Genomic DNA, 11,942 nt, shown 5'->3' with positions numbered 1-11,942 from the left:
ACAAATTAATCGCCGATTAAATTAAAGTATAATTGAAGTTACCCTGAGACTGATTTTCTGAAATTTATTCGCGTGTAGACTCGGATGAAAGTTTGGTCATTTCCGGTATTTTATTATACATATAAATCTGTTTTTTATGGTTGAACTATTGTATACTTTTGAAACTTAAAGTAAAATAGGTATATATATTTTATATTTGATGAAAGCGAGGAAGAAAGAGTTCTGTCTAGTGCAGACTAGTGCAGAAATAAAAAACAGACCTTACATAACATCGCGTATCTAGCACAACGTGATAACACTTGTAAATATTTTCTTATTTTTCAATCAACATATCGATTAAAAAGTGGAAGCACCATAGGAAGATATGTCGATGGTACGAAAACGTCTTCAATCTTTTCATTCATAGTTTTTCTTTATTGTTGAAGTCTTAGTGTAAAAACGTACAAATAAAAGATAAATATTTTGCGAATATTCATGAAAGGATGGCGGACATAACTAATTTATTCAGCGCCAAGATACAATCAAATGACGTTGTATAATTTGTATATAAAAATATGTCATGATGATATTCCTTATTTTTCTTATTATCGCTACTTGTCAAATCTCAAAACAAATGACTTAAACTTACAAGTGCGATATCAGTACGAGTACATTTTTTATTAATGATTATAATACCAACTGGCTTCTACAAAGGGACTGCCGCTTATTAATATTAACATATAACGTATATAATGTATAGGCTCGATTAAATATAAAGCACTCCCAAAATTGACATTCTAACAAAAAATAAATTAAAAAATATCTTTATTAAAAAATAATATTTATTTTTTAAATAATTTTAATATTTCATTAGTCTTCCTTATTGGCATTTAATACAGTCATTTTTTGAAGGAACAAATTGAAGGTGCTTTATACGTATAGCCAAGGCTGTATAATATGCAAGAATGTATCATTGTCATGATCCCTGCACGTTTTGTACTATCATCGGTTAAATATCATCGCGAAGTTGCATTTATATTCAAAAACATTTAAATATTCCAGAAATTTTTCTTTATTAGTAAGAGAAAATGTCTTGAGAATATTTTATCTTTATTAAATTTGTAAAGATTTTACACCAAAATCCTGACAAGTCAAGTGAAAGAAAGGTGGATTAATCCCGATGAAACGGACACTTCGTGCGAAGTGCAAGACAAATGGCACAAGTCGTGAATTTCACGAAGCTTCGTAACTCGTGCTTCGCATAATTCAGAGAAATCGGCGGAACTTCGCGACATCGCGCGTATGATGCACGTTCGGCTACACTTGGCTACCCCGCTGAAAAGAAAGTTTCTTTCGGGAAACTCTTTGGCAGTATCCAATCTCTTACAGATTAGAAAAGATTTCCGCCGATCGCGGAATGTTATTAACACCGATTGCCGGTCGCGCAGTCCCTCGTTGTACTTAAAAGCGACTCAAATCTCAGTTCTCCCCCCGAAAAGTGAGGAACGCGTCCACAAGGAAAACGGCACCCTCAATAATACTGAGAGAACCTTTAGCCAAGCCGGTATCACGAAATGACGACTTGTATGATATCTTCGAGAAATAGTCGATGTTAAGTGCACCCGCAGTGACGAACAAAGCACATCCAATGAGTGAGAAGAAAAGATCCTAAAAGATAAAAAATTGCATTTGTAAAAATCTGTATATGATACTTTATCAATCGTAAAGCTATTAACGTATGTATTTTAATTTATACACATTACTATATTAATTATGTAATCTGTTATGTAGATATACATATACATACCCGGGAAAAAATGTTTCATATATAATTTAAAATTCTATATAATTAAAATTGATATATTTTTTACATACAATTATATATAGATATTTATAAAATATATCCATATATATAACATTGTTTCCCGGGTATAAATTAAGAAATAATGTATCACAAGTTACGACCCAGTTAATGTCAATTAAAAGTAACATCAATGTTTGTTACTTTTTGTTGGTGTCAACTAGGGAGTAATTTAAACATAGGCTGTGTTCCAAATTTACTGCCAGCATTGAAAATGCTACAGTTTACGTTACGTGCACTATAGATTTTCAGTACTGGCAGTCAATTTTGGAATACAGCCATAGTTTCTTTAATTTCGCTAGTTTTCTTAGATCTACATTTGAGTCTCGCGGTGTTTCAAATTTTCCACGAATTCTATTTATACACAGAGTAGCCCATGTAAAGTATGACATACCATAAATATATGTAGGCAAAATGGATAATTTTTCAAAGTAACTGCGTGTTTTCTTTACATCAATTGGTTAAAACGTTTTTTTTTACGTCTTCCATATTTTTGGAGTTATTGGCTTGTCACACCTTGCGTTTTATTTTGTATAACTTTATATTACGATTTCTATCTATTGAAAAATTTATCCTACAATATCTATTGAAACATACCACGCGACGGTTCACTGGCGTTCCCATCACGCTGCCGATAAACAAGCCGACCAGAATAATCAGGTAGCCCCCAAAGGTGCCCATGGTTACCATCGCGGTAGGTTGATCTCCCCCATTGAAGGAGTTGTAGTGCAATCCGATAAGGATGCACACCAAGAGCTGTAATCAGAAATGTACATTTAATGGATAAAAATTTTTCTTAGCCTATACGCTAAAATATCTTCTTTTTTTTCATCAAGAACAAAGGTCCATCAGAAATAAAACTTTGTCGTACTCTCAATTATCTCTTGCTTTTATCATTCATACGGAAACTAGCAGTTTTTTTTACTACAAAGAGAAGGTACGGATATCGCCTATGAAACTGGGTCGATCCAGAGAGGGTACGTCGACTCTCTTTCAATATCATCATAAATAAAATATTGCCCACTACTCTGCCCACTACTATGTCCCAGTTCGCAAGTTTTTATTTCTAGACAGGTCATAAATGTGATCGTTTGATATAGTCCGGATCATTATCACAGTTATAAGCACGTAAGAATAGTATCTACATAAAGTATGTCATTATGTATGAACACAACAAACATCTTCGATCAAGGCAGAGATCTCAAAATTAATTGCACCAAAATCTTCAAAAGTTCATGGAATGTATAATCTAGAAAAACAATATTTATACAAATTTAGATCTTTTTATTTTAATTAAAAAGAATCGATGTTTATTTCTATAATATAGAATATTTTTTAATGCTTATTATAATATAATAATAATGTATAAAAAATTAAATAATAATACTGATTATCTTTCTTTGGCTAATTGATAAGTAACGAAAGTTGGAGATAGGTAATCTGAGAAATGTGCCATAAATTTCTGGGCGTTTTATTTCACAATTTTCATCTTGAAGTCATCCATGGCGTCAACATTAAAATTGCACAAGTCGGCCTTCGATGCGATGAACACATTCGCCTAACACCGAATACAGTACAGTATATCTCAAAGAATCGCTCGGACTCAAACCCACGTGTCGATAAGCACGTGATACATACGTCGCATTTACATTTACTACAGCCAGAGCTTCGTCACTAAGGAGTGCCATTATATCGCACGATACATTAGCAATATAAATATGGACTTTATTCGCGTGTCAAGAAAGCAGTGCAATAAATTTATCTATACATATCGATCACTATTAATTCAATTTCAGCCATATATTTGTCAATTTAATTCATATATTTGTATGATAATGTTTTTATTTTATGCAAAACAAGAATAGTTATTTTTTTGTATTTATCCAACGTAACGTCGCGCGTGTGTACTAATAATACTTATTAATTCATTTTAAATGCTATGCTTTTCGCTTATAAATTAATGTAAATATATGGCTCATTGGCAAAATATTTTACATTATTTAGCTAAGAAATTAACTAAGAAATAATTGCGAATAACATAGTGTGGTCGTTAAAATTTTACCAAGAAATCAAACAAAGAAAGAAGCTAAAATTATATTTAATAGGAATCAGGCGTAGTCACGTAAAGATATATGCGTCGATTCGATGTCGATTCTATTATCATTTGACTGGATGGCCAGATCTCACGCTCTCATGTTCGCTGCGCGTGCTCTTAGCGCCGAAATATTACCCGTGTCTGCTGATATTGCAAGCATAATGTTAAGAATGTATCTGACATATTTTAAAATGATAACGAAATGATGAAAAAATTACAGATCATTCTAAATCGAATTTAAAAGTAATATAATAAATTTTTTTGGTGGCGGTTTATTATCTGGATCATAACTTATGATCATAATTTATGATTCATAAATTATTTTAATAAATAGTAATATTTTTTAAATATGTGCTCGAATAGAAATGTATGAAAATGTATTATAAAATAAGTGATAAAAATTTCAATTTTTTAATGTACTTTATATATTTAAGAATAGTTATGTAAAATTATATTGCGATGCGTGGGCTAGTTGTCCAGTAAATAAACAAAATATTTATTTGTTTTAAATCTTTATCAGTATATCGCAATGAAACTTTGCACCAGTTATTTTGAATACTTAAAATACTTACAAAAAAATTTAAAGTTTTGTTATTATATTTAAATTTTAGTTTATAACAATAAAAATAATAAATAAACTACAAAAATGTGTTGTTCAATAAAAACATAATGTTATGATAACTTTTATACCTATATATAGTTTATATTAACACATTTGTAAAAATGACTCGGGATACATCCTTAAGTAGCGTTAATTTCAAAACAAATTTAAATAAATGTATGTGTTCAACGAAATAAATTTCTTAGCAAGACAGCTGTCTTTTTTTAAATTAGACTGTTTAATTAATAATGCCTTTTATCACTTGGCGCCTTTACATAATAACTATTTTATACTTTTAGTATTATATTAAGTTAACGCGAGGAAAAAATATACGATCATTTCAATGCATTATTGAAATCGAACTTACACAGAAAGAACTATTTTACTGAAACATTAATAAATATAAATAAAAATTTTAACAGATCAAACAATAATTTTATTGACCATCAAAATAATTAGAAAATTCAAGCAATGCTACAATGTTGCAAAAAATTTTCATACTTTAGCAACTATATTCTAGTAGTTTAAGCGTTTTATATATTCACTTTGATAGTACAATAAAATTATTTTCAAATCTAGCTAAATTTTTAAATACTTCAGCAAAATCGTTCTTTTCACGTAATATTGAGCTATAATTTTCCATCGTTTACAAATATAAACGAGCTTACTACACAAAAGACGCAGGCTTTTTATGGTACGCAGGACTCAAAGAATCCTAACGGAAGTTTCTTGTACCAATCGACTTCCGGAAGACTTGAAGCGAACCGTAATAAGAAGAGGGAGGACAATCTTTGCGGTAATAAGCACGGATTATGTCACTCTCCATTCTTACCGTCTTACGAATCGCGAAAGATATGTAGCGCGGAATGTCGCGTAACCAACAATGAAGCCCTGTGGCTTCAAGGAAGACGTTAATTTTCTTGATTTCGAAAGCACGATTTAAATCTCGATAAATGTTACAAGAAATTGGATCAATCGATCGGAAGAAACAGCGCAGTGACGTTAAAAATAAATTCGAGGGCATGGTGGAGCTCTTAAAGAAGTACGAAGCAACCTCGAGGATAATGTTTCTCTTGCGGCTGGAAATATATGCATGGAATACTATAATAATTTTATGCAGTTTGAATCACGCACTTTCTCGAGAATTTAGTTTTCTACGTAATTTCACATGCTAAGAATAGAAGAGCTCTTTACAGCAATTTATTCTTCTAGTTTGCAAGTGTAACCTGTATGCGTTTCTAGTTATGTTAATTAATGTTTTGTAATGTGACATCATACGATTGAGGCTATGAATAAGAAAATTTGATTCATCACAATCATAATTTTTCTCATTTATAATGCTGTATAAAATCTATATTGAATTGAGTACATATATATAAGAGGATTTATACTGTAATTTGTTCCTTAAGTCTATATTGATGTATATCTACACTTTCTCACAAAGATAAAATAGTACTACGCTGTTGAAGTTGATGAAACTTTGCTCCAACAATCTAGTTTCGTAAATAATTAAAAATATGTAATAATATATTCAAACAAAAACAGGGCACAAAATGTGATGCCATTTAATTTTCTAAGCTTTTTCTAAGGTAATTAATTCAGTTTTGTAATTATAAATCTATACCAATTTTATTGAAAGTAAATAATACGATATGTATAAAACAAATAATATAATATCTTGTGCATTATCTTATATTTATTAATATACTTACAAGCTCAAGAAATTTTATGATCGACAGCCTCGTAATTGTAGTCATTTCGTCTGATCTGTAAATAGAAAAAAAATAATAGAGAAATTAATTAATTATGCATGCTATTCATTAAAATAGGAAAATAATGCACTTTCGCTTGTGAAAAAAACATTACATCTAGATTTATAAAATTACACGATGAGTTACGATTACGTGTATATTGGTGGGAACCGAAAATGCGCCGTATAAATACAATGACTATAAGCACAGAATGTAAGTCGCATGAAAACGTAATGAATGGTGAAGAGAAATGGAGACATGATAATCGATATAATCATACTACAGTCGTATAAACGAAACCAGAAGTATATGGTGTTAAAGTGCCTCCTTTAAAAAGACATAAATTACATATTGTAAAATAGTAATGTACCATTTGACAACACGTGTGACTAATGCATACGTCTATTAAACTTCCGCGAAACACAATTACATTTTGCATATATAAGTATATACAAGCATAATAAAAAAGTTAAGAGAAGTATAAATCAGTTTATTTCATATAAAATTGGCAAATGGGGAACGCAGACCGAATCCTTTTTCTCTTATATTTGCTGCGGAACTATCAGCGGTTTCTTTATCTCATTTTATCGTAATAAAATCCCATTTGTTATATAATTAGTTACAAAGTATTTGTATACGGGAGAAATCTTTTAAAAAAGCCTTTCATTTTCAAAAAGTGAATATTAACTAATAATTTATTAACAAACAATAAAATAAACTATATTTCTTGAAATCATTTTACCTAAAAAAATGTGTAAATTAAACTGTATTATCTTTAAAAGCGAAAATAAAAAATTGTTTTATTTGTGAACATACAAAGAATTAAATAAATATTTGTACAAAATCAAGAAATTTATACAAAATTGCTAATTAATGTATTTTCTACAAATAAGGTTTTTTAAATAAAACTCTCCCCTGTACGAATATCTTCTTGCATTTACTATGTGTCCAGATAAGAATTCTTGTAATTAGCGATATCAAAAATCTTACATTTATAGTTTATCAGAAACCGGAAGACGCACACAGCGTTACAACCAATTGTGTGCTCGTATAGTCTACGATGACATGTCGTGACCATGGTGACCTTAATATATCATCGTGACATTTATTGCTATTTTAATGACTGCGAGTCTAAATTCAACTCTTTGATCATTTCCGTAGTTCTTGTGTGTTGACATTTTTATGTGTTTTACTTGCCTTCTCGTGGAGGAAATTATTTATAGCAAAATTTGACGCTGTTTCTTCGCACAATAAAAATCTTGTGTGCTTTAATATTGAATTAAATATTAATAAATATACATATACTATGTATCTATGTGTACATATATGTATATACATATATATATGTATATATATGAGGTGTGCTATAAAAATATTTTATCAATAATTAATATGATTTGTTGAACGTATAAAGAGCTATTGAATCGGAAGTAATACAAAATCGAGGAGCACGCGCACCGAAACTTAACAACAATCCACTTCCATGTTATATTTAGGTACATCGGGTAACTCTCGGGAATGTTATTCACAGATTAACGAACGCGTGCGCGTTTCAGTTCGAAACTCCGTAAAGCGCTCGTATTATACTACGCATTGTGAACGCGGATTATATTCGGATTTGCGAACTTTACGAATCGCTGATTCATCAATTCAATTGACTGATCAACAATTCGCAAGTCATAATTCTAATCCAATCTACATTCACAATGTATAGTGTGACATAGATTTTTCCCAGAAGAGGAAGATAAGAATATAAATATACTCGTGACATAATTATACATCAAATCATGTAATTATATTATTACTAATCGTAATAATTTAAAATCCTTAATCAATAATGTACATGGCAACAAATTAATATCGTTTTGTAATATTTGTATATCGCCATAGGCGAATATTGTACATGCTTAATTGAACTAATACAAACTTTACGTCATCTCTCGATCGTTGGATGACTTGAACGGGTCGGCACGTATGATGATGACCGTGACATACCCAAGATGGATAGAATGCAACAAAACTAAAATAGCACAATGTGTGTCCTGAATGCTTATATCGTCATTGAGTAAGAAGCGTTTGTTAGTCAGTCAAGCGAGGTAATGAATTTTCTAGATTTAGATCTGTGAATCGTCAAGTGAAATTGATATAACAACGTTCAGTGAATTTATTTTCTCAATCATTTTCTCTCAACGCGACAATTACATTAAGAGAAAGTAATTGTGATTCCTTCAGCAAAAATAAATATATACAAAAAAATAGATATGTGTCTGATACATGTGTACTATAAAAAAAAAAACGATTTTACTGAAGTATCTAACAATTTAAGTAGATATATACAAATCTGAAAAGTTTATGAAAACAATTGTATAAAAAATTCAAGCATGATGAGCAATGCTGCAAAAATTTTTATATTCTAATAACCAGCTTGAGCGACCTACATAATTATTTTGATAGTCCAAGAACATTATTTTCAGATTTATATCTAATTTAGTTAAATATATACTTCAGTAAAACCATTCTTTTCATATAACTTTAAATATGTATGTTTCAGTTATTGTTTTACCCCTCACTAATTCATAGGCAAATGGAACGACGTAATAAATATTTAAGTTATTCGCGAGAAATTCGCACACTGAGAAAAAATATAGTCAATTTTTTAATAAATATTTAATTCGACACTGCTAAACTAAAAATTTACTTACAGTAAATAAATATTTGTTTAGTAACAAAAAGATTGTTAAATCAAATTAACATTTCTTGTATCAAATAAATATATCTTTATATTTAATAAATATTTAGTTGGCAGTATTCAACTAAATATTTGTTAAAATTGACTAAATTTTTTTTCAGTGCATCAAAAATTTCTCGCCTTCTATACCGAGTACGCGAACAAAGTTGGCAAATAGCAAGCGTAGCATAACAAGTAATAAATTTTATTTATATTACATGACCTTGTTTTATTTGTGATTGTTTGGTTCATTTCACATCAATCGAGCAGAAACTATCATTTATATTTATAGTATAGGTACAGAAGGCGCACGAGAAACTTTGTATTCAAATTTCTCATGAATGTTTGAATTTTGCATCGTGCTATGTACTTGCTTATAAATTATAGTATTAAACAAATTTGAAATTATGCAAAATCCGTATGCACACTACTTGACCTTGTAAGAAACATTTATTTTAAAAAATTTAGAAATATATAGGAATGATTTAAAAAATACTATTTATATTTTTCATTAACATTACTATGGATAAAAATTTATCCTCACAATTAAGAACTCTTTTTACACTTTTTTTATGTCTAATTTATGAAAATGTTATTAATTAGCGCTATTTTAATGTAAACAAATAAAGTTTTATCAAATGTTATTTTAAACTATTAAAATTTTAATCACAAAAACTGTATTAAACTCAAAAAGTTCATAGTAGTTATGAAAATTCATTCATAGTAGAAGAGTTAAAAAAATGAATCTGAAAGTAATTAACAGTAAGAACAATAGGAAATTATTAATATATAGAAGATTTAGCAATATTAATAAAACATTTAGTATTGTAAATGAACAACGATGTATTGAAATATAAATATGGATAATATAAGTTGTTTATCTTCTGCAACAATCATGTCAACAATTTGATATGGATAACAAGGTCTTGTTATTGTTCATAATAATTTGTTATTTCGAACGAGACGTAGACTAAACGTTAAAAGACAAATCGCGGTCATGTAACACAAGGGACCGCACTTTTTATACCGAAAAGGAAAACACTTTCACGACGATCACCACTACCTTGACTCCGTTTTTGTAATTTCTTTCTGACTCATTCTTTCCTTTTCAAAGCTGTACGTTTTCAAAACAAGGCTATATATGATTGATTTAAAGAAAAATATTGACAGAAATAATGAAAACAGTATCTAAAATCATTGGATGTCAATATTTATATTATTGTAACAATTTAAAATAAATATTTTGTTTCTTTTATATTTCTAACCAATATCGCTAATAATTATTTTGTCATAATTATATTACTTTAAAATACAAAATTGTACATGTAGTATGAAGCACTCCGAAACTTGTAAATTTATATTTTGATGGCATACAATATATGATATTATTTTAAATTTCTTTATTCTTATAACGTCTGTGTATCTTTTCTTATATTCTGTGACTAATATCGATTAAAAAATATCGTACTATGCATATGACATAAGAATAAGTGTAAGATTGCGCATAATTGAATACAGTTAAATGTAATATGGGGCAAATTTCTAACAATGGCTTTATATTATTGGCTTATAAAATTTGAAGCCAGTTTCTGATTAGTCACAAATGTTTTCATTACTTTAAATGACTGCGCATCCACGCAAATGTTATGCGTACACCTGGTATTCTTACATCATAGTATTGCGTACATACAAATGCGCGATACGTTTGAAGTTCACGGACTTATTTTCTTCGCAAATTGCTTAAGATAAAGATATCATAAAAGCGTCACATTTGGTACGACGTAAAAGAATACAGCATATGACTATAATATTTGCTAAAAAGAATTGACGTTTTCTTTCACAATAAAATACTATACCTTTCTTTTAATAATAAATGGAAATATATTTATGTATATCTTGTAAATTTATCACCTATATTCCTTGTAAATTATATACCATTAATTATAAATTTTATACACACACACACACACATACACACACACACACACACACATATGTATATATACACGATTCTTTATTCTTTAAAATATTTTCAGAAAGAAAAATTAAGTATTTAGTATTATAGAGAATTTTTATCTTTCAACAAAATGTACTATATTATTGTGTGTTTGTATACACCGGAACAACGTTTGGCGTCTTATTCTAATATTTTACTCCAACCGGTCAAGGCTAGTCGGCCCGCAAACCAGCACACAAAAGAACAGTACAAAGAGCCTGGAGCAAGCGTCGGGTGCGTCTTAAAACAGCAGTCCGTATAGCTTTACCGTAAAATTCCCGATTTGCAAGAAACATGAAAGAAGACTCCTAAGTTCATTCATTCACGCACGTCAGCGTCGGGCGTATTCGGTGTCGTAGAGCGTACTTACGTGTTCACGCTTTCGATTCACGGGACGGTCGTAGATGCTCACGAGACGAGGGTTCAACGACGACTGATGCTGAAGACCGACCACGCATTGTGCAGGCGCGTCAGCTAGCCTCGATTTTTACGATCGACGGAAACATGCCGACTTTTACATCGTGGTGTTCACGCATCGAGTGAATACAGACGCTATGGTCCAGTGGCGCTCATTTCCTCCGTAAATTCGCTTGATGGATGTTACCATATAATATTTTGTCATGGGTTTTAATGTAGAACAAAATTAAAATACGATTAAGTCAGATGACATAATTGATAAAATGAAGAAAAGTCGCGTGAGCAAAAAGAACATAAAGACTCAAACAAGCCGAAGAAATGGCGTGTATATAAAAACATGTTTTATCCTTTTTTTGGTAAACTCGTTTGAGTTAATAAAGAATTTTTGCAATATCGTTTATCTAGATATGGTGAATGCTAAGGTCACGTTATCTTTTTCTTAACAACTAATTAAGAAAAGGATAACATGACTTTAGCGTTTGCTGCGTATCTAGATCGACGTTATTACAAAAAC

General features: G+C 30.0%; 1 protein-coding gene across 1 annotated transcript; it reads right to left on the bottom strand.

The window, feature by feature from the left end:
• Positions 1-825: 825 nt before the first annotated feature.
• LOC108770548 (uncharacterized) lies at positions 826-11,572 on the bottom strand. The gene is made up of 4 exons (XM_018522179.1): positions 11,382-11,572; positions 6,249-6,303; positions 2,438-2,596; positions 826-1,647 (listed from the first exon to the last, which is right to left on the bottom strand). Exons 2-4 carry the CDS (start codon positions 6,291-6,293, stop codon positions 1,459-1,461), a joined length of 393 nt encoding a protein of 130 aa, XP_018377681.1. The 5' UTR covers positions 6,294-6,303; positions 11,382-11,572; the 3' UTR covers positions 826-1,458.
• Positions 11,573-11,942: the final 370 nt, after the last annotated feature.

This window comes from Trachymyrmex cornetzi, unplaced genomic scaffold, assembly GCF_001594075.2.
Source record: "Trachymyrmex cornetzi isolate Tcor2-1 unplaced genomic scaffold, Tcor1.1 scaffold129, whole genome shotgun sequence".
NCBI lineage: Eukaryota > Metazoa > Arthropoda > Insecta > Hymenoptera > Formicidae > Trachymyrmex > Trachymyrmex cornetzi.
Note: the sequence above shows the minus strand (reverse complement) of the source record. Positions and strands in the feature narration are given on the sequence as shown.